Source organism: Delphinus delphis, chromosome 6, assembly GCF_949987515.2.
Source record: "Delphinus delphis chromosome 6, mDelDel1.2, whole genome shotgun sequence".
NCBI classification, from domain to species: domain Eukaryota; kingdom Metazoa; phylum Chordata; class Mammalia; order Artiodactyla; family Delphinidae; genus Delphinus; species Delphinus delphis.
This window is the reverse complement of record NC_082688.1, coordinates 85,909,779-85,933,717: the sequence shown is the minus strand read 5'-3', so window position 1 is coordinate 85,933,717 and position 23,939 is coordinate 85,909,779. Positions and strand designations below refer to the sequence as shown.

Below are 23,939 nucleotides of genomic sequence, written 5' to 3'. Positions count from 1 at the left end.
GGTTGGTGTCTTTATAAGGAGAGATTAGGACATACAAAGAGATGGCGGGAGTGCAGACACACAGAGAAAAGACCAAGTGAGGACCCAAAGAGAAGGCAGCCATCGGCAAGCCAAGGAGAAACACCTCAGAAGATACCTTGATCTTGGACCTCTAGCCTCTATAACTGCAAGAAAATTAATTTCTGCTGTTTAAGCCACATACCAGTCTGTAGAATTTTGTTATGGCAGCCCTGGCAAACTAATACGGTAGGGTTCTATGAACTATTCGGGGTGGCTAGAGAGTGAAGCAAAGAATGGTAAGAGAAGAGACCAGAAGAATGGGAGTGATGGTGTGCCGGGCTTCGCCTGCTGTGGAAGTTTTTCCTGGAGACAAGGGGAAACTTTTGAAGAGTTTTAAGCAAGGAGGTGGCGGAATCATAATGGGTTTTAAGTAGAGCTCCTCAGTGGCAGTGAGGAAGATGGATTTGATGGGGTTAGACTACAGGTAGAAAAAACAAGTCACAGGATATTAGATTGGTGCCAGCAAGCCATTAAGCTCTAAACAGAGAGAGACAGTGGTATTAGGGGTGGAGAAGCGTCGAATTGAGAAAGACTTATGAGGTAAGTTCATAGCGAAGGCTTAAACCCTCCCAGGGAGAGGGAGGAATTGGACAAGTTTCCCAGGTTTCTACCTTGGATGAGTGTGTGAACTTGTGCTACCAGGGATGAGTTCAGTGCTATTGGAGGTGAGCAGATGGGAGTGGGAGAGGGGATTACCACTGTGAGATGTAGGGCAACCAGGAAGAGATGATGTCAAATGGAAAAAGTTTCCCTAGACTTGTGACCCCAGTTCACGTCCAAAGTCATGAGAGCTTCATCCTCCCTTGGTGTACAGCTCCTCCTTCCCTTCTCCCTCGTGGGCAGAGGGTTCCAAAACTCACTTATATATGTAGCTCTATGATCTGCATCAAGGCACATTCATTTCTAGTTCTGTTTCTGGAACCAGAAAAGTGTCTTTAGCTGTACTGAGACCGACAAGTTGGCACTCAGGCATCTGAGAGGTCAGGGTAGATTTGCATGCTGATGTGCTTACAGAATCAAAGGGAGAATAGGCTGGTGGCCTCCACCTTCCCTGTGGGACAGGAGGCAAGAGAAGGAAGAGAGCGTGGGGAAGGTCTGGAATAAATACCGTAGGCAAGGAGAAGGGAGCTGCCCAAGGAGGAGTGAAGGGATTTATTTATGCCTGCAGGGCCAGTGGAGACTGAAGAAGAATTCTGGGGAGTGTTCAGGCCCAGCAGTGAAGCTCTGGGCTGGAGCTTTTCCATGAGGCAGGCTTGTGCGGCTGAGAATGGACACGTTCCCACATGTGGGTGGGAAAGATTGCTATGTTCTTCAAGGACTAGAAATAAAAATTTTGGAAAAAAACTTTAAAGGTGAAAACTTCATGAATACTAGAGAAGGTTTACACATAGGCTTTTAATGGAAAAAAGTCTCACCGGTTAAATGGAATACACAGTGCTTAGGCATCGTGCAAACTCACAGAACTTGTGGCATGCACATTTCATTTTGGCTGTAGATAGAGTTACATACTTGGGGGGGGGGGTTCCCTATTATTATTATTATGGGATGTCTTTGGAACCAGGGGGCTGAGGGATTCATGAGGAAGATGGGAAAAGAGTCTGCATTTCTCTAGAATTGTATCAACTGTGGAGGCAGCAGCTAGAAAGAGCCACGTCAGACTCCGGGCTTGTCAGCGCCTACTCAACGTGATATATTTTAACGTTTTTCTCAGCACGAGCTTGACTTTAACAATGAATCCAGAAAAAGGGGGAAGTGATAATAAATCACAAACTATAAAAACCAACAGATTTCTTCTGACCCCGCCACCGTAGCTCTTCCATCCCGCCGGCCTGTCATGATACACTAACTGAAAACACTTAGAGGGAAGATGCTGACGCAGCTATACCCTAGAGACCAAAGGCACGGGAGCCTTTCAGAAGCCCCCTGGCATCTTCCTTGTCAAGAGTCATGGCTGCTGCACTGGACAAGAGTGGGGGGATTGGGGGAACGAATAGGGGAGAGCGAAGTGGTGGCAGCCAGGCGGGGCAGAGTGGAAGAGCAGTCACATCAGGCTTTGAAGGGCAAACGGTTCTGCCCAGGCCTGGCGGAGGGAGAGGTGAGGGAAAGTCTGGAGAGAGCCACTGGGGTCTCATCTACGGGAAAGGCATTTTAATAATTAACAAATGGGAAAAGGCATGGAGCCAGTAATGTGACCCTAGCATTTTGAAACTATGCCTCGGGAGCCTGCAGCCACATTACAGGCTCCCCAGCCAGGGAAGGCTGAGAAACCTCGGAAAACACAAGGAACTGTTTTAACCAAATGAAACTTACAAGCAGGTCAATTTAAGACACATTTGATGAGAGCCATGATTCAACACTGGATGTATGGGAGGTACAAATGGAAAGCAGTCTTATAAATTACTGAAATTAGCAAGTCAGAGACAAACATCATTTTAATTTTTCTCTTCTCACTTTATCAATACCCCTCCAATAGCTATCATCAACACAATATTGAGTTTTCCTGTTTCCCTATATTGACTGAAATAATCAGACACACACTCTCATGTGTAAAAAGACAAAGATACTCTGCCCAAGGATACTTTTTCCAACCCGACCTTCATGTCCTTCCACAGTTCAAGATACCTGGAGTATTTTTTTTTTTAATGCAACTAAATGCTATATCAAGTTCTTTGGAGGCAGGGAGGTGGTGTAAGGAAAAGAGGATTGTTTCCATCCCCACTCTGCTCTTTATTGGCTGTATCATGTTGGACACCTTAACTGGTCTTTCGAAGCCATGAGTCACCTAAGTGAAGATGTTAAACAGCCAGCAGGAGAGGTGGGGAAGGACCAGCAGTGAGGTAGAAGGAAATCAAGGAGAGTGTGACACAGAAGCCAAGGGAAGAAAGTGTGTTTAGAAAGAGAGAGTGGTCAACCATGTTGCAAGTTGCTGCAAAGGTGGGTAGGAGAAGTTTCCATTGCCTCTGGCAACGTGAAACCAAGACTGCTAAATTGTTCTTGGTCCATCATCTGAAGACCACGGGGTATCTTAAAAGCAAGAAAGAAAAAAGATAGCATCTTTGACTACTGTATTGTTTTAAGAGACTTCTTTCCCAAGGTCTTATTTGTGTACTAAAACAAAAATCCGAGAACAAATTTTTACAACTCTGGTTCTTCCTTTCACTGTCAGCCATTTCTAGGTTCTCTGAGCCCATTTAAGGGAGAATTCTAAGGGATGGGAATAAACTAAACCTAGACTATATAATTTGGGGCAGGTTCAGAAACATTTCCTCTTCATTGTAAGTGCATCTGATAACAATATTTTCCATACTGATGGGCAACAAATCTTTCAAATGCACTCATTTCATGGTTAGCCTAAATTTAGGCAAACACAATTTCTGAATACTAAGAAAAAGAAAAACAAATGCCATAATAAGCCTTTTAGCACAAGGTTCTAAAAATAGCGTATTCCTTCTCCCGGCTCCACACACAAAGGAAAAGCTCTTGGACATCAGAAGCTCCACGAACCCCAGAGACAAGGCTCTCCACTCATGTGCACTGACTTCCCAGGGTCCATCTGACTGCTTATAAGTTGGGAACACGTTTCACCAACTGCTGTTAATTATAGTGTCCTTACCCGAACCGACGGTCTATGGTCATACAGAACTGGGGGCATCAAAGGGACTTAGAGACTTGGAGAGTGGGGAAACTGAGTCTTGAGAGCTGGCAGGATTGGCCCAGTTATACAGCTCACACATAAGCTTGTTCCTGCATCAGCCACCTTAAAACAAACCTCCCTGATCCTCATTTCCCTCCCCTCCCGGCACAACATCTCTCACAAAGTCCACACTCAATGTCTCTGCTTCCAGACCTCCCATTCACCCCTCTACCCACTTCAGTCGGGCTCCCTTCTCCACAGCTCATGAATTAATGCCTGCATGTCAAGGTCACCAACACCTTTCATGCAGTCCACCCGAAGGTCACTTCTCTCCCCGCCTTTTACACACCCCTCAGCAGCAGCCAGCATTTCCTTTCCTGACTCCCATGACTCCCGGCATCGGGGTTTTCTCCGCACTGATTTCCACAGCTCCTCCACGTGCCCCTCATCTTCCTCTCAATCTCTTCTCTCACTTTCCTCTCTAGCTGGTCATTTCAACGTGCTCAGAATTTTAAGTCTCCATAGGCTGAACGTTCCAGTCTCTCCAATGAGCTCCTAACTTGTAAACCTCACTGAGTTTTCAATATTGAATATCTATTTGGCATGTCAAACTTGACACATGCAAAACTGAAATCTTTATTCTTCCCTCCAAAGCCTGCCCCTCCCAAAGTCTTTACCGTCTCCCCGAATGGCATCACCACCTGTCTACTCAGCTGCTCTGGTCAAAAGCCTCGAAGTCATTCTGGACACTTTCAATTTTCTTTTCTCCACATTCAACAGACCAAAGATCTGCCAACACATGTCTTAAATAGGTCTGCTTCTTGTGTCCGCCCTGCCACAACCAGGACCTCGAACGTGGACTACTACAACCTTCTAACCCTTCTCCTGGCTTTCTGTCTGCTGCCTGCAAGCACAAGACAGATAAGGATCCTTCCGTGCTGAAGGCCCTGGGGCAGCTTCCATCGCGCTCAGGGTAAGCCTGGATGATCGAGCTCCTGCCCGCCACTCCCCACCCTTCTAACCACACTGCCTTCCTTTCTGCCCCTCGAGCACCAGCATGGCAAGCAAGCCCTTTCCCGCCTCAGGCCTTGATGCTCTTCAGAGAGGCATTCCCCAGCCTCTTTACTGTAAACCTCGGCGTTCCCTTCACAGAACTTCTCACCACCTGTAACTAGCTGTGCCTACAAGAGAGTCCCTGCTACGTGTAAGTTCCATGAGAGCAGGGACCCTGTCCACGTTGGCGGTGGGTGTAGCCATCCCACTGGCTGAGTGAACGGATGCTTGCACAGTGGCGCTGGGTGGGGAAGACAGGACTCCCGGCTCCGGCTTTCCTAAACAATGGATGAGTCAGCAGACGCCAGCGCTTAGCGTGCGAGAGAGGACTTCTCCGTGGGAAGAGCGGCCACACCCTGCGCTGCCGTGCCGCACAAAGGACTGGCGAGCCTCGCTGGGGTCAGGCTGGGCTCGGCATTCCCCTCAGACTTTGGCCTCAGTGGGCAGTCCTGCAGAGAGGGGTGTTTATTTAAAAACAAACAACAACAGGACGGGTCCAGGCAGGCTTCTACCCAGGCGGTAGACTGGCCTTCAGAGCTGCCATCTAAAATGAGGGGTGATTCCCGGATGGCTGCCTTCCCACCTGTCTGATGGCAGATTCCAAAGGCTTGGCTCCAGTCAAGAGGGGACAGGATGAAAGCATCTGTTGCCATAGCAATCACAGTGCTCCTGGGGCCGCGGCTCAAGCTTTCAGATCAACAACTATTTACGGAAGTGGAGAAAAAACAAGCAAACACAGAGGGACAAAAAAAATGGGAAAATGGCAAGAAGTAATCCTACCCGTGCTGCAAGAAACGCTCTGAAAATACAACACAGGAGCTGAGAGTAGAATCCTCCCACCAGCACAGGAGTGGCCTCCTGCCGGGACACATCAGGAACAAAAGGCCCCATTGACACAAACATCTGTTACTACTAAACACTTAGGAATCAATATTTTCTTAAAGGTTTTTTTTTTTCCTTTTGGCTTTAAAGAGGTACTGTCTGCCAGGCTACCAGACCCTAACCTTCTCCAAGTCCACAGCCACCACATAAAGTAACTATTAGAACTTCAAATGAAGAATTTGGTCCCGGAAATGGCCTTGTGCTAGTTTTTTCCTGAACAGAGACACCAGGAAAATGTCAGAAGGCAAATCCAAACCCACACCCTGAAAGACTTAAAACATAACAATCACATCCCTGGGAAGATGAGTAATCTAGCCCAATTTAATTTAAAAAGGAAACACAGCAGATTTAAGAGATGGCCTGGACGTGCCTTGCAGGAAAGGAGGAGCGTGATGGGGAGGACCGGAAGGTAACGGGATCACGTAGTGCTTTACCTCAACACCTGCATATCCTCCGGGGAGTTCCGCACCTCGTCCTGGAGGCGACGCCAGCGCAGGCAAGCCCTCAGCTCCCGCTGCTCCCGGGCCTCGTGGGGGGCCAGCTGCTTGGAGCACAGACACACAAACACAAATGCTCAGGACACAGTCACTGTCGTCTTCCCGCGGAGTCGGAGCCACCACTGGAGCAGCTGGCTTTGTTTCAGGGGGGATGGCACAGACAGTCCCCGCCGCACCTTGCGCTCCATCAGAAAGGGCCTCTTAGGTCCTCAAACAAAGAACCAGCCCTCACTCCTGCGCTGCCTGTTTGGGAGGTGCCTCCTGGCCCCGGAACCTCCCCCTGCCCCCTCACCTCCACCCCTGGCCTGGAAAGAGCAGACCTCCCTAGGGAGCCATTTCCACTCTGATCCCATCCAGCCTTTTCCTACTTTGTCTTCTTGCACAGGGTGGGAAAGGTCCCCTCCATTTACCTCCTACTTTTTCCAGCCCTCAGTTTTGTTAAGGGCTGTTTACAGTGCAGCCAGCTAATGCAACCCAGATGATTCTGTTTGCATATAACCAGGAAGAGTGCACTGCCTGGACTCACTCTTGGGGAGGGGAAGGCCATCACACCCTGCCCTACTGGTCAGAATTGGCTCCCGTCACTCGATGTGCTCACAAGGCCCCATGGCTGTAATCCCACAAGGGAGGGCAGCAGAGCATCCACTGTGGAGGGAACTGTCAGTGTCTACAGGAATTTCTGGGAATTAAAGGTCCCTAATAGTTCCCTCAACAGATATTTACTGATTCTCTGCTAGGCCCTGAGGACATAATGGACACAGCTCTGAATGTGAGGAGTCCAGGGAGACAGATAAGCACAGTAACCATCAGAATTCAGTGATGGCAGGGGTTAAGGAAGAACCCAGATGCCACCTGGCCAACCAGGGTGGTCAGAAGGCTTTCCTGAAGAGGTGTTCCCCAGGGAAAGCAGGAGCCAGCCAGGGGAGGAGGAATTTCAGGAAGATGGAAAGCATGTACAAAGCTCGTGGGGCCTGGCAGGAGTGTGAAATGTTTTAAAAATGGTGAGGGTTAGGGTCAGGCAGGGAGCAGGATGCCAGCCAGGGAGGGACAGAGGTGCCAAGTAGCTGGCAGAGGCCAGGTGATCAAGACACTGTGTGTGTCCTGTTGTCGTGGACTGAGTTGTGTTGTCCCCTTCCCCAACAAAAATCATGTGCTGAAGCCCTAATCACAGCTGTGACTGTTTTTGGAGATAGGGCCTTTAAGGAGGTAATTAAGGTTAAATGAGTTCAAAAGGATGGGGCCCTAATCTAATAGGGTTGGTGTCTTTATAGTAAGAGGAAGAGACACTAAAACTCTCTCTCCATGTGTGCGCTGAGGAAAGGCCATGTGAGGACACAGTGAGAAGATGGCCCTTCCCAAGCCAGGGAAGAGAGGCCTCACCAGAAACCAAGCCTGTCAGCACCTTGGTCTTGGATTTCCAACCTCCCAAACTGCGAGAAAAACAAGTGTCTGTTGTTTAAGTCTCCTGGTCTGTGGTACTTTGTTATGGCAGACCAAGCTGACTATGACAGCTGTGAAGGAGTTTAGACTTTCTCCAAGTTGATGACAAGTTATACGATTCAACTTGCCACTAACTCAATTCACCTCTCCCTACAGAAAGCCACTCTGAGAGGAATGTGGGTTTCTATCTCCTAGTTCAAAGATTTCTCACTCCCCTTTGCTGTACTTGCTAATGCTCGGTGCTGCACAATGCAGTCTCCTGGGCAGCAAAGCAACACGGCACCCTCACGCCCTGTTCAGTGATGAAATGACCTGCTGACTGGGAGTCCCGTGAGGTGGCCCACCCTTTCCTGCCCCAAGGAGCACTCCTCTCCTGCTTGGGAGCCTTGCTGTGAACACTTGTCAGGGACCATCAGCCGCTCAGTCTAACTCAACCTTCAAGGAAGGGGCCAGAGCAATGGATGTACTCTGGAAATGTTTCCCAACTTTGTGCTGGTTCTAGAATGGCCACTTCACTTCAGGGGTGTCCATGTTTTCACATATTGAAGACTTACTGCGTGTACCTTAAAGGACGATGAGGTGGATTGCCCCCTTCTCCAGGTTAAGGGAAAAGGAGGGGTAGAGAAACTTCAACTCCTACTTTCCCTTTGAGACCCACAAGAAGTCACCTCCTCCAAGAAGGCTTTCTGGATTTTCTCATACCCAGCCTCTTCCACCTGTGAACTCCCACAATATTTGGTGTTTACCTCTCTTTTGTAACTTATTTTCTTCTTCCTTCTACTGTGTGCTTTCCTTATCTTCAAAATTAGACTCTGACCTCTTTCAGAGCAGCGTTGTAGTCTTATCCTTTTATCCCTACAGATCTAGCACAGAATGGACACATGGAAGTTGTGCAGTTGTGAGATGCAGCCAGGCCAGCATCGTGCCTTTTTTGGTAGAGACAGATGTAAGGTAGGGCAGCTGGAGGGAGGACACAAGCAAAGAGATTCCAGGAGGTACAGGCAAGGGGAAGGATAAAGGGGGAGCGTTCTTTGGGGATTCAGGAGATAAAGGACAGAGAGATGATCAGCAGATGCCTGACATACACTCAGGATTATGAAGAATAGCATAAATCTGATTGTCTCAGGATGGAAGTACCTCAGGGAAGTGATGGTGAAAGAGGCACATTTACACTAAACCTATTTAATCCTGGCTGAATGCCTACTGTGTGCAACGTGGTGGCAAAATCAAAGAGGAAGAGAACAAGAAAGGAGAACTGGTATTTCTTGGACACCCTCCACGTGTCAGGCACTGTGTTAAGCTCATTCACACACTATCCCTTTCACTCTGCAAGGTTAAGCATTCCTATACCCATTTTATAAATGAGGAAACTGAGGCTCAGGGAGGCTACATAACCTACTGTAAACAGCAAAGCTGGGATTCCAAGTCCGGTCCGACTCCAAACCCAGCCCCTTTGCTCGAGAACCTTCCAGGTGGCCTCTCTCCACAGGATTCTGTGTGGAGGGGGACACAGCTATGCACACTGCTAGCTCTACAGCCAAGGTGTGAAAGGGGGAGGATGAGTAAGACACAGTGCCACTTTGAAAGGAGTCACAGTCTAGTCGTGACGATAGAAAGAAGAAGAAAAAAGTGAGAAAAAACAGGTGGAAATCCAAAGTTTCTACAAGAGTATTATTGAACTGTGAGTGAGATGAACAGTCTGGGCTATCAAGGGAAGGTGACCTTGAGCTGCTAGTGAAAGATAAATAGGATTTCAACAGGCAGAAGGAACTTGGACAAAATCATGCAGATATGCACAAACTTGGGAATTTCAGAAAAAGTCAAGTAGTCCAGTGTGTAGAGACGGTAGGGAACAGAAGTAGCCAAATATTAGAAGTTAGAAAATAAGCAGGAAGCCGGTTAGCTGCCATATCTTCCTTATTGCCGGTGGCTAATTCTTTAAAGTTGAGGTTGTAAAAAACAAAGCCCACAGATCCATAGAACAGACTGGTGGTTGCCAGAGACAGGGGTCAGAAAGTGGGAGAAGTGGGTGAAGGGGTCAAAACGTACAATCTTCCAGATTTAAAATAAACAAGTCTTGGGGATGTAATATACAGAAAGGTGACTATAGTTAATAACACAGTATTGCATTTTTGGAAGTGTTGAGAGTAGATCTTAAAGTTTTCATCACAAGAAAAAGAACTGTAACTATGTAAGGTGACTAATGTTAACTAGACTTGTTATAATTTCACAATGTATACAAACATAGAATTATTATGTTGGACACCCAAAACTAGTGAAAGGTTATAGGTCAATTTTACCTAAATTTAAAATTTTTTTTAAATAAAAATAAAGTTAAAAAAAAAAGTTGAGGTTGCAAACTGGGAGTGTGTTGACTAGGTTTGGCCTCAGTGTATGTTTGGTTTGCATAGTTTTTAAATGAGTAAATTTCACATAAAAATCCAGAGTCATAATTTCCTTTAAAAAACTAGAAGTCCAGGTTGTATTGAGCCCTCCTTTCAGCATGACAGCAATCGGTTAGAGCTGAGGAGAAGCTTCCGGTTTGCCACAGTCCTTACTATTCCCGAATCTATAACACCAACTGCTTCATTCTTTATTACTTGCCAGCAGACATCTGAGATCATGACTCTTGATTTAAAATTTCATCTCATTATTTAATAAAACAAAACACACCACAACCATCCCACAAAGGAGTGCTTGAGTATGCACAGTACCACCTTTTCTTCAAGTCTTTGCTCAGATGTCCCCTCATCAGAGAGCTTCTCTGACAAGCACCTTCTAAAACAGCACTAAACCCACCTCTCTCTATCCGGCTTCATTTTCTTGACAGTACTCATCACTACATGTTAAAGATGTAGTCGTGTATCTGTTCTCTCTCTCATCGCTAGACCATGAACGCTGTGAGGAGCAAGGACTCTCCTCCCATTTACAAAGCAAATAGAACAAGTGCCTAAGTGCATAATGAGCACTCAATACCTATCTGTTGAATAGGAAGACTCTGAGTTGAACTTGACTCTGGGTAGTGAAATGCTTAGTGCACTTGAAACCTACCTGCTGCGCCTTGGCCCAGAATACATCTTCCAAGTGAGTGGCGAACCCTTCACTGAGCCACTCTTCCGTCCAGTCACGGGCCCCGATAGCCAGGCCAAACCAGGCGTGAGCAATTTCATGGCAGAGACGGGTCCCACAGAACTGGCTCATTCCAGTCAAGGTGCTCTGAGAGAGGAAGACGAGGTGTGGGCTGTGGATCATGGGGGAGAAAACACACACAGTCTTATCAGGGCCTGTCCTCACAGCCGCCCCCAGGGCTGGCTTTCTCAGCCCTGCCAGCCTGTTATTATCGTGTGCATGCTAGATCACGACCAATGGGCTCGCAGCTTAGGTGCTTTTAGAAATAAATAAAGTGTCAGCTTAAGTTCCTGGCAGAGGTTCAGGTTGCCTTTTCTGCCAAGCAGTCGTCTCCGTCATCAAGCAGCTATTACCTGTAATAAGCAACCTGCACCGAGGTTTCACACTGAAGAAATTACAAGGCGATGGAAGCACTTACCCTGAAATCTGGACTGTAAAAGAAGAGCAGGTGTGAGAATGTGAAGCCCATGCCTTCGAGACAGTGATCAAAGAAGAGCCTTCAGCCAAACAATCCGAGCAGCTTACAAACAAAGTGAGAAGTCATGCAGAAGGACGGGGAAAGCCGAGAAGAATGGAACCAAACATTTCCTAGTTCAGACTGAGGGTGGTTACAGAGGCAGCAAACTCCTAGGTGCCATGGGTGGGTGAGGTTTCAAGAGACTCTGATAAAGGCTGAGTCTCTGTGAGGCCGAGGTTTTCAAAGGTATCTTCTATCTATAGATGCTTATACGTTCCCATGACATAAAACTAAGCAGAGAGAGAAAGAAGGGAATTAACTCACTCAGGTGTGCAAATGGTTCCAGGGCTGGCACCAGCCTGGGAGATTTATCTAATCTCATTTCCCACACCTTCTTTTAAAACCCCAAATACCATGATTAGAATTGCATTGATGGAATGGGAAGAAGGGAGGCTGAAGAGAGAAGAGGCAAAGGAAATACCTCCTGTGCTTCCACCTTCGGTATTTCTCATTTATACAGGACTCGTTTACCGTCTTATGAATGAAGAATTTGCTCTTTAAAAAAAAGCACTCTCGGGCTTCCCTGGTGGCGCAGTGGTTGAGAGTCCGCCTGCCGATGCGGGGGACCCGGGTTCGTGCCCCGGTCTGGGAAGATCCCACATGCCGCGGAGCGGCTGGGCCCGTGAGCCATGGCCGCTGGGGCTGCGCGTCCGGAGCCTGTGCTCCGCAACGGGAGAGGCCACAACAGTGAGAGGCCCGCGTACCGGGGGGAAAAAAAAAAAAAAAAAAAAAAAAAGCACTCTCCTCCATCGATGGAACAAAAGCAGTCGTGAAACCTTCCAAATTAAGAAGCTGTACACACTGGTTCGTTCCTTTAAAAGCCATGCATTTGCCATCGTGTGGGCTCTGCGCAAGCCAGGACGGCTTGCGGTTTTGTCCTCTGCCCCCACGGCGGCCAGTAGAGAAAACCCCACCTGTACTTGCCTTGCACAGCATCGCCCGTTCAGCTCAGAGAGCTCAACTGAAAGCGCGGGAGTCATGTGTGCCAAAATAGACAGCTTTCATGTGAAATAATAACAAGGCAGGCGCGCAAATGAGAAGGTGTCAGCCAGGATCCCGGCAGAGTCCACCAGAAACGCCAGGAATTAAAAGTGTAGTTGGGGCATTTAGGATACAAAGGTGCGATGCAGGACGCAAACAACAGAAGTTCAGAGCACTAACTCAGGAAAAAAAAAAAAAGGAAGGAAGGAAGGCAGACAGGAAGGAAAGGGAAAAGGGTGAGAGGGAGGGAAGGAGGGAGGGAGGAAACAGAGGCCCAGGAGCTAAACTTCCTCTTCTTGAGAAAGTGGCCCCACGGAGAAGACAAACTGCAAAACCTGGCATTTTCAAGTAAATAACCCTTTGCTCTGGCATGTGCAGCACTGCAAAGAAAAGCCACAGAAATGTACCAAGTAAATAACATTCCAGACATACTGCTGGCAGCACTTCACCCTTTTGGCTAAAGCAAAACAGAAGCAACTCCGGGCTTTGTAAACAGGCTCACAGACAGCCTGCGCTGGAAAGGTCTTCTGGCCAGAGACCCAGACGGTGCACACGCAGTTACAGAGACGGTACAGCTGAGCAGACCCCGCAGCCCAGGAAGTGTACACACGCTGATGACCGTGACATGGCAGCGAGACTGTTCACGAAGAAAAAGGCTGCCCTGTCCACGGCGACCTGCTCGCTGCTTTGTCCCAGCGTGGAAGCCGAGCCAGGCTCTTTTATGCAAATATCAAAGTCCGCAAGGGCCTGAAGGAAGGCACAAAACCAGCTGTGTGTGGGGGGGATGGCATTTAATTTTCCTGTCCTGTAGTTTTTCCCCTTCAACAGTCTTTGTTGTCTCCACCAGATCTCCTTCCCCACCTGTCAGTACTCTGGAGATACCACTCTGGCCTTGGCTGGGCTCAGGACAGACCCTGGCATTGCTGGAATGGTGCCTGAATTCCCACTTCCCATCCTCAATACTTTCTTCCTAGCCAGGGAGAAATGTATTTCCTCCTGTCTTCTGAGAAAGACCAAAGCTTAAACTTCCTCCTAGGTCGGAGGATGTGCGTTTCACTTGATATAAATGACCCTGTTATCAGTGGAAAACATGACCTTCTCCCTGAAAAGCAATTTTCCAGTTGAGAACCAGACCCCAAATCCTCCTGCAGCGGAGTTTGTCGTCTAAGGTTGGGTTTTACCTGTGGGTCATAGCTTCTATGAGCGAAATAGGTTCTTTCTTAAACTGAATTAAAAACACAGAGTAAGGTTTTGAGAACCTTTCTCAAGGGTTGTTAACAAAATTCTGGCATAAAAGGACCCATAGAATTTTTTTTTTCTAGGAGAATTTCTTCCTCTCCTTTTGAACCTAAGTGTCAGGATTTTTCATGTTAAGTAGAATTTTTAAACTGCTTTTTCCAACAATGAATGAAGAAAGGTATAATGCTCTTAAACTCACTTCAAGGAATAATATTAAATATTTCTCTACCAGCAGATAATCTCCTTCATGCCCACCTTCAAAACAAAATGAATGTTTAGAATTTTCTACTCCTACCTTACACTTGATTTATAAGTTTTACCCCTGGGTTCCTCACACTTTCTGAGTTCTCAGAATCTTATTCATGGTCCTAATCAGGCAGCGGGACACCAGCCTTCATTCTGACAGGCCCTATTTGAAAACAGGTTTTCTTTTTTCTTTTCCCTTTTTCCCCTGAAAGGGCCTGTGTCAACTGCCTCTACAAATGCCAAATTGTTGATTCATCATCGTTACAGAGGACGGAAGATAATCACTTCAATGACATCTTCATCCTAAAGAAGGTTTTTGGTTTGGGTTTTGATTTTTTTTTTTTTTTAAATCACAGAGTTGATCATTTTTCCCAAATAAGAGATGGGTGGGAAAGTAATATTTTCAACTCTCAAAAAGTACAAGCCCTCTTGTTTTGTATTCTCCATCATAAATTCTCTTTCACTGCAAGTGATCTAGGAGGCCAGCAGGGCAGAGCAGGGGGGTGGGCAGAGCGACAGCAGGACACGTGTTCTCCTTCTTTCCCAGGAGACCACCAGCAGCGGGGCTGCCTCCCGACAAAGGCCACGTGGTACTGTCTGTCTGCCGCCTTGCCCCTCAAGATTAAAAATATCATTTCTGGTCTGAAAACAGTTTCTCAAGATTGTTCCTAAAAGCTACCTCCCCAACCAGATTAGAAGGCTGTGTCAGTTCATTTAAAACATGCTTCTAGCAGAGGAGGAAGGAGTGCCTTCATTACACGGGAGCTGCTCCAATCCTTCGGGAGGAATTCAATTTGGAGCGGAAATGGGGAATTTCATCAGATCTTAAGCAGGGGCTGGAGTGTGATTTATTTCTCCTTTGTCCAGGGAGACGTGACCAGCGTGGCCCACCTTGCTGCTCAGGGAGAGGTACAGCACTGGGGGCTCCAGCCCTGCAGGCTGCAGGGGGACCAGGAGGACAGGAAATTGCTTTTGGTTAAGGACAAGAAGAGCTCCAGGCCACCCCTCCATTACACTGGAGTAGATCCCAACTCCCCTCAGGGGGAGCAGATTCACTTTTTGTACAGATTCTTGGAGGTTTGTCCAGGAAACAGACACATATTCTTCAAGCTTGAACTTCTTATGGGTTCAAAGTTTTTCACAGTCTCAACATGTGGAGCCCAATAGCCCATTAGAGAGAGGAAAGAAGAACAAAGAAAGAGGGGAACTCAGGCTCCTGTACTTTCAGACTTAAACTGGAGAGTTCTAAGGGCCTCATAATCATGTGAAAGCAACTTTTACTTGCATGACTTAATTACTTGCAAATTTAATTTGGATGACTGAAAGGCAGACTCATAGTACTCTGGGGCAATCTGAAAGGGAGGACAAATCGTAGTTAGCTGTCCCTTAGACTCAGGACGTGCTTTCCCTTCCTCAGGAAGGTGTGATGTGATTTGTGCCAGTACCTCACTCGGTGCATTTACAAACCAAACGCTCGGCTCCGGCCCCTTCACCCGTGCAATGAAATCCCTTAGCCCCGCTCCCCGATGCAGTCTAAGGTAGGGGACGTGTCTGTTGTCCCAAAGGCAAAGGGATGGCCCAGACGACCTGGAGGGCCTCTGCTCCCCTCTGGCTCTGAGACTGCTCAGCGGAGACTAGTAACCTTCCCTTTGCTCCATCAGGCATCCCGCGCTGTGGCCACATGTTGTAGTCTTAAACTGGTGCCTTAGGAGATATGGGGATATGGGCCTTTCGGTAGCCTGAGGGGGAAACCAGATCTAAAAACTGGAAGAAAACTTACTACGGCGGATCAACACAAGGATCTAGGTTTGAGAGAAAAAGCTAATGTTAGTTAGTGTATGTTTTCCTTTAAAAATTCTAAATAGCGGGACTTCCCTGGCGATCCAGTGGTTAGGACTCCGCGCTTCCAACTGCAGGGGGCCCAGGTCGGATCCCTGGTCAGGGAACTAAGATCCTGCAGACCATGCAGCGTGGCCAAAAAATAAAAATTCTAAATAGCAAAGAGGCAGTAAAACATCTACTCACTTATCTAAATGAATTTTGGCTAAAACTGCCAACATGACTATAGCAGAGAGTGACTGAGGGGAAGCCCCAGGGCCAGAGACTTCTACCAGAAACATATACTCCTTTGAAAGACTCAAATGCTTGAGTATCTGCTGTGTGCTAGGCACTATATTTTACATACATCATCTCAGGAGATAGATTTTATTATCAGCCCCATTTTACAGATGATGAAAGTGAAGCACAGAGAGGTAAAAGGACTAGCTCAAGGTCACACAGCTGGTAAATAATGGAGCTGGTATTTCCATTCACGCAATCTTGACCCTGAAGTCCTACTCTGACCCACTCTGCCCAGGGTCGCTGGGTTTAGACCTGTGGCTTCAGGGCTCCCATTCCTCTGTGCCAGCTCAAGCCGGTGGTACAATGTTCACTGTTCTCCCTGGTGTTCCATCTTCAGAGTCCACCCAAGGGGAGCGACCAGCCACACCCCAGGACCCAGCTAGAACTGACCGGAGGTTATCAGACCTTGTGATCAGCAAAGCTTTGGCCTCTTTCTGGTGAGATGGAAGGTAGGGAAGGAAGGGAGAGGGGGAAAGAGAGGGGAGCATCACTACTCCTCTGGTGAAGCCCCCCCAAGAGCCTAAATTCCTGAATGCAACACCATTCTTCCTAACCCTGTCCTATGCCAGGTCCCTTGTGGGCCACTGCACGGGGATGCTTAGACAAGCAGGTGCAAGGGTGCAAGGGTCAGTCCCTAGGGTACGATTTCAGGAGCCCAGGAAGGACAACATGCCAGACTGCCTACTGCCTCTCCCCAGCCTCTACCTCCCACCCCCTTTTGTTAAAGCCTAACTTTTCTTTTTCCTGAAGAGACATTATTTTTTATAGCACTTTTGGGTTCACAGCAAAACTGAGCAGAAAGTACAGAGACTTGCCATATGCCCTGCCGCCACACACACAGCCTCCTCCTCTATCAACCTCCCCCGTCAGAGTGGTGCATTTGTTATTGCAGATGACAAATCTGCACTGATGTATCATTACCCAGGGTCCGTAGCTTACATTAGGGCTCACTCTTGGTGTGGTACAGTCTGTAGATTTGGACAAACGTATAATGACATGTATCCACCAGTAGAGTATCATACAGAGTAGTTTCACTGCCCTAAAAATCCTCTGATTTTTTTTTTTTTTTTAAGAAGAGATGGTTCAAAGCGATCACAAACTCAAAGGACTACAGGAGCCAAGAAGATAACAAAATGAGGGAGGTGGATAACTCAGTGGAGAGAGTAGAAAAAAGATGAGAAAGTAGACAAAGAGGTGGGGGGAGTAGACAGGAGATGGGAAAGTAGATGATGAGATGAAGGAAGTAGATAAGATGGGGGAAGCTGGTAACAAAAGTTGGGAAGTAGGTAACAATAGAGGGAAGTGGGTAAGGAGATGGGGAAATAGGTAATGAGAGGTGGGGAGACAGATAAAATGAGGAAAGCACGTAACAAAAGGTAGGAAGTAGATGACAAGATGGAAGTAGAGAACAAGATGAGGGAAGTAGATAACGAGATCAGGGGAGTGATAACAATATAAGGAAATAGGTAACTACGGGAGGAAAGTAGGAAACAATAGGGGGAAGTAGATAACACATTTAAAAAACGTTTTGCCAAAGCAAACCAACCTATGGACAGGAGCTACAAGTTTATCATCTCAGGTCTGAAGCAGTTATCTTAGGAGGAGAAGCGCACGGCCTCATGGCACGTTGTGGTGTAACATCTGGATCCCACCAGGTTCCGCATGGCTGCTCACAGAAAAGAGGGAAAGGCCCCAAAGCTGAGCACGGATGACAGCTGGGAGGAGAGAGGGGGCTCCTCCTGAGGTATAAGGAGGGGGAAAGTGGTGCCGCTGGGGACACCGAAATATTTTTGCCAGCTTCATAATTTTGTTTAGTGCCGGTCTTGGCCTACTGCTAAGAGTAAAAATTAATAGCATGGCCATGACAAAACATGGAGACCACCTCTGACTCTAGACAACAGAGACCGCCTTTGGTGGACTGCTCAGCTGGCGATCAGCAGAGCCATAAGCAGAGCGGACACTTCACTTCTGTGTGCAGGCATCGTCCCTAGAGCTGGATTTCTAGATCTCAGTCCTGCGTGCTAAGTGAAGGCAGCCCCGGCAGTCGATGATTAGTAGTTGGCTACACCTAACTCAGGCTACCCTGCCTGAGGAAGGTGGCAGGGTTGGCATCTCACGGTTATGCTCACCTAAAAAGCTAAATGAAGTTTCAAGTGGATGTCTCGGGTTTTAAAGCTAAAGATTCAGAGACAAAAACCAGTATTGGACTGAATTTTCCAACTCTAGATTCAGACTCCTTTCTTTCGGAATCTTAAGGTACATGTTCAACCTAAGGAGTCTCTGGATGCTCCCGGGGAGAAGAAAGAATTAACTTTTTTTTTTTTTAAGTTACTGAACACTCTGGTGTTTGGGATACCAGGGGCACACCCATACCCAACTATATAAACAATATTTATTGGAGCTGAAGAGGTCTTCTGAATCATCTCTAAATGAGTTATGCACTGAGAGCTGTGCATTTTCTGCAGGATCTGGAGAACTCTTCTGGTAAGTAATTACCAATTAAAACGTGTTGGCAGCCTCCACTGGAGCACATGGATGACAAAATGTGATTCTCTCTGCTCCCTCACCCCCGCCCCCCCTCCTGGCCTCCCCAACCGGGGTGATGATGTTTGTTCCCATAAAGAGAGCTAATAAAATTAGCCTCTACCATGATACAGGGAAAATCTTTATTTAATAAAATAATGCATTTTGCTTCATTCCCAGAACAGCAATAATATGGTGCAACTGAGAACCATAATAGCTCATCCAGTTGGTTTTCGCTGTGTGTATAAGTCTGTCATTTGTGGCCATGTGGAAGCTTGGAAAGCTGCTTCATGAAGGGAGACGTTTGGGCAGCTTGCACCACCCGCAGTAAGAGCAGTGCGGTTATGGGTTTCCTTTGAAATACAGTGCAAGCACTCTCTGGGTCCACAAATCAAGTCTAAAGAAAGAAATGGTGGGGAATTCCCAAAGTGTACTCAGAACTTTAATTGGTGAGGGGGCCATCAGTTGCTTCCACAACCGAGAGCAAGCACCTGTGGCCCAGTCAGGCAATCTGGGCGTCTGAAAACTCAAGATGTAGTCAGAAATGTGTTTAAGTGTTGTGCTGGGGGCTGGCGGAGGCACACATGAAGCACAAAGGCTGCTCGTTACAGCCACAGGCCTGGATACCGCAGGGCACTGCAGGCTGAGAGGATGAGCCCTGAAAGCAGATGCTGGTGTGGAAGGACACACGCGTTTCCTCTGCCAGACAGCCACACCGTCAACTAGCTTTCAAAGCAGGAGGTTACTTTGGGTAGGAACGAGCACCAGAGCTACCTTAGGGCTTAGGGTGTCAGAATCAGCTCTATCACGAAATCAAAGTTGGATCTAGGATAAGAGAATTGAAGGAAGCTGAGTTCAAGTATTCCCTGACAGTTGCAATGATGGTGGTGGAGAAAAAGAAAAGGAAAAATAAAGTACTGATGACAGTAAACTCTTAGACGTCGCTTACCCTCTCTCAGGCACAGTTCTAAGGACTTTATGTTCACTAACTCATCCAATTCTAACAATAACGCTGTGAGGGAGATATTATTATCCCCGTTTTACACACAAGTAAACTAAGCCACAGAGAAGTTATACTGCTTGTCCAAGATCCCATAGTTGGTATGTGCCAAAGCTGATCACATACAGGCAGCCTGGCTCGCGCACATGTTTTGCTTGATCCACATCAGCGTGTTTCAGAATCACCTAAAGGTAGGTTGTTAGACAAATACTAGACACTCAGTTAAATCTGAATTTCATAGAAATAACTAAAAGTTTTTAGTGTGTGTCCCATGCAATATCGCCAAACCTGGCAACCCACCTGGAGGGCTTGTTAAAATAAATCATGGGGCCCACACCTCCCAAGAGTCTGATTCATGGGTCTGGGTGGAGCCTGAGATCTGCATTTTCTATGAAGTTTCCAGGTGATGCTGGTGTTACTGATCCAGGGACCTCACCCTGAGAGCCGCTGATCTACACTTTGACAGACGCGTTTTTAACTTAAAGACAAAGAAATCCATTGCCAAAATTTATAAATAGGAAGATTTCACCTAGAAATCCAGATTTTCTAATTTTATTTAAAATTTGAAAGATACTACACTAGGCTCACATTCCTATGTAGTAACTGCAGCTAAACAGCAGCTGACCCTTTCAGAGGGGGCTTGGGCTCCCCAGCTCCCCCTCACTCTCCCCTATCTCCCCACCACTGGCTGACTCCACTTGTCATTTTTAATCATATGTGATTATACGTGCTTCCCTCCACCCCTTTCCTATAGCAGGATTAAGAGAAAAGTGAAATATTTCTTCTATCTACATCTCCATCAAAAGTAGGCAGAGAAGACCAAGTATATCTTAAAGGATGCTGTGCCCATGCACTCATTTATATTTGCTGCCTGACTCCTTACAGACATGTGGATTTAACCTCTTGTTTAGTTTTTCTTTTGAAAAATTCTACTATAAAACTTGTTCATGGGGCTTCCCTGGTGGAGCAGTGGTTGAGAGTCTGCCTGCCGATGCAGGGGACACGGGTTCGTGCCCCGGTCCGGGAAGATCCCACATGCCGCGGAGCGGCTGGGCCCGTGAGCCATGGCCGCTGAGCCTGCGCGTCCGGAGCCTGTGCTCCGCAACGGGAGAGGCCACAACAGTGAGAGGCCCGCGTACCGCAAAAAAAAAAAAAAAAAAAAGCAAAACAACTTGTTCATGGCTATAAAATAGTTTAGCAACTCTTGCTTCATGGAGAGAGCAAAGATACAAACTTTAGCCTAGTTCAAGTCAGTTACTACCAATTCCATATCACTAAGGGTGGAATTTATTGGATTTTTTGTATTTTTAAAATCCAAACACAGTTTCAATTATTACTAGCCACTAATGGCTTATAATGAAGGCAGAGCTTGTTAGCTAAGCAGACAACTGGTATGTTTGTTTAAAGTGTAAATAAAGGGAAATTCATGAGTTAAATGAATGAATTCATCGATTGTTCTCCCTGGGCTGTAAAGGAGTATTCAGCTGCCATAATATATATCACCACCTTTTTGCTCGAGTTGTCTTTAGCTGGCCAGAGATCTTTCTTAGAGGTTGCTTACAAAGTCAATGTCTCTCTGAGTTTTTGAAAGTACTCGTCCACACCAGTAAGTGCCATTAAGGATAAGGGATCACCTGGCTCCTGGGGGTTCATAAATAACTGAGCTTTTAAGAACAATAGCCAGATTTCCGAATCTCAGTCTGTGACTCCACAAATAGACCAAAGCAGCACACTTGGGGAGATAAAGGGACAATATGCCTCATATTTTCCAGGGTGGTCCTAGAAAGTATGGGACAGATGGTCATTCTCAGAGGTCCTGAACTTAACAGCATTTCTCTTTAAAAGGTAATAAACCTCACCAGAAACAAAAATAAACAAATAAAGGGTTTTGCTCTCCAAAGTCTCCTAGCTCTAACTAACCTTTTCATTTAAAACTACGAGCACTGCACTTCTTCTCTCCAAATGCAATGCATCAGGTTTACTGGATATCTATAGTTAAATGCCATTCTCCTGGGATGGCTCCCCTGGAGGTGCTCACCATGGTGATAGTGTGTGTGTGTGTGTGTGTGTGTGTGTGTGTGTGTGTGTGTGTGTGTGTGTCTGGTGGGGGGATCAGAGGAATTTCTCTCCTTCTTAGTGCCCATGTCCCTATTTCTGGGTAGTTGCCTTATTTATAGCGAGCTGAAAGGCACCTCAATCCATTCGGAACGTATTCGGCTTCGAGTAACAGAAAAGACAACTAGCGTTGGCACGCACAAGGCGAGGTTTTTTCCTTTCCTGTAACAAGACCCCTGGAGGAGGGTAGTTGCTGGGGTTGGTTCAGTGACTCAGTGATGTGGTCAGAGCTCTAGGTCTTTCTAGCTTCCCACTCTGCCATCCTTACCATGTTCACTTTCATCCTCATGCTTGCCATCTCATGGTCACAAGTTGGCCACCACAGCTGCAGGCATCACTTTCATGTTCAACAGAGGGAAAAGGGGGGGGGGGGGCGGGGCTGCAGATGAGGGGAGCCGTGCCAGCAACATCTATCCCTTTCATCAGGAAAGCAAAACTTTTCCTAGAAAGCCCATATTATATTTCCACTCATTGGTAACCCAAGCTACAAGGCAGCGTGGGAAAGGGGATCTTTGGCTTTTTCTGATTCTATGGTAGAGGTAGACAGGAAGAAGGGAATTGCTTATGGGTTGCTGGGTTCATCAACCCACAGGGTCAGCTGCAGTACCCTAGTGTAGCCGTCTTTCTCATAAATATGAGAGAGTCATTCCTTGGGTCTTTTAGAATGCAAATACTTTAGGAAGGGATAATATACTAAAATAATCCACATTGAAGTGTTAGTAACATACTATCATATTACATTTTTCTAGACAGGAGGCATTCTGAACATGGGGACTGTGGGATGGGCAAGTCAGCATACTTCGAAGACACATTCTACCTACTTCCCAACTTAACCTGATGCTGGATGACGTTTGCACTTTTATTTTACCTTCTGATCCTCCACAAAGGCCAAAAACCTACTAAAGCTGAAGGCAGTATTATATATTATGGTGGTTTTTAAGAACTCAGGCTTCGGAGACAGAGCCCTGACTTTGACTTGTGGCTCTCCCATCTACCAGCTGCATCACTGTATCAGTTTTCTATGGCTGCTGTGACAAATAAGCACAAACGGAGGGGCTTAAAACAACACAGATTTATCATTTTACAGTTCTGTAGGTCAGAAGTCTGACATGGGTCTCACTGGGCAAAAATCTATGCTATTAGAAGTCAGGACACTGGTCCCTGTGTGTATCAGGTGGGAGGTGACTGGAAGGGGGCACAGGGGTCTTCTGTGGCGTTGGTCACATTCTGCTGGTTTTTTTAAAATATTGACTTATTTATTTTCCTTTTTTTTTGGCTGCATCGGGTCTTAGCTGCGGCACACGGGATCTTTGTTGAGGCACGCGGGATCTCTTCATTATGGCGTGCAGTCTGCTCAGGTTTCTCTCTAATTGCGGCACGCGGGCTTCTCTCTAGCTGTGGAGTGTGGGTTTTCTCTCCCTAGTTGTGGCGCGTGCGCTCCAGGGTGCGTGGGCTCTGTATTTGCAGCACGCGGGCTCTCTAGTTGAGGTGCACGGGCTCAGTAGTTGTGGCACGCAGGCTTAGTTGCCCCGCGGCACGTGGGATCTTAGCTTCTGACCAGGGATCAAACCCGCATCCCCTGCATTGGAAGGTGGGTTCTTTACTACTCGTCCACCAGAGAAGTCCCACATTCTGTTTCTTGATCAAGGTGCTAGTTACAGAGGTGTGCTCAGTTTGTGAACTTTCGATGAGCTGTACACTTAAGATGTACACTTTTCTGCATGTATTGTAATTCAATGAAAATTTAAAAGAAACACACAAACATAGAAACAAGTATCTTGGGAGGTCTCCCTCTGGAGAATCAAGGCAAAGATTAAGCCAGAGTCTTGTCAGTAGGGGCAGAAACGAGACCAGAGACTGGCTGCCTGCCCCTAGTCCGTCCAGGTGAATGTACTCCAGGCCAGTTCCCAACACTAATTGTACATATATTTTAAGTCTCTTGAGGAAAAGGTTTTTTTCTTTTCTTTAAATTTGCTTTTGCCATAGAGTCACATTTCTATTGCAAGTGAAAGGTATCTTGTATCCTTCAGACACACCTGTAAAAACAGAACTGATACTGTCATATATCCATGCCTGCTTCATTTTCTTCCAGACACAGTGGAAAATATGACACAATAATAAACCCCTTTTCTATCCTCACCAGCTGGAAAATTACGTTATGACTGAAATGACATCATTCAGCTACGACACTGAGCCAGCGGCTGCTCTGAGAAATCAGGGTGAGGCAGTGACAGCATGGATGTGAACGCCACTCAACAATGAATCCCACCCTTTCTACTAGCAAATGGCTTTTTTATTGCCATGGCATTTTGAAAATGAAACTGCAGCAGCTATATCCTCTGAGGCCATTGATCACCCAACATTCCTTATCTCTGAAACTAACCACATTGGCCAAAACAACCATGGGAGTAGAAAGAGAGCAATTTTAAATAACTAGTTCCAAAGGCGGGAGACCAGGGGCCAAGGTCAAGGCTCTTAGCTCCCAGGGGGTGACTTAGTGTT

At 46.8% G+C, this 23,939-nt stretch overlaps 1 protein-coding gene across 4 annotated transcripts in view; it reads right to left on the bottom strand.

Moving 5' to 3' along the window:
- AOPEP (aminopeptidase O (putative)) overlaps positions 1-23,939 on the bottom strand; it is a 374,694-nt gene that overhangs the window by 140,741 nt on the left and 210,014 nt on the right. For 3 of the 4 annotated variants that reach the window (XM_060014998.1, XM_060015000.1, XM_060014999.1), the window contains exons 6-7: positions 10,618-10,807; positions 6,064-6,170 (exon numbers count right to left, since the gene is read on the bottom strand). In XM_060014998.1, coding sequence (XP_059870981.1) covers positions 6,064-6,170; positions 10,618-10,807 — 297 coding nt within the window. Of the gene's footprint in view, positions 1-6,059; positions 6,171-10,617; positions 10,808-23,939 lie in introns of those variants that run through there. The other variant, XM_060015001.1, reaches the window with a different exon arrangement.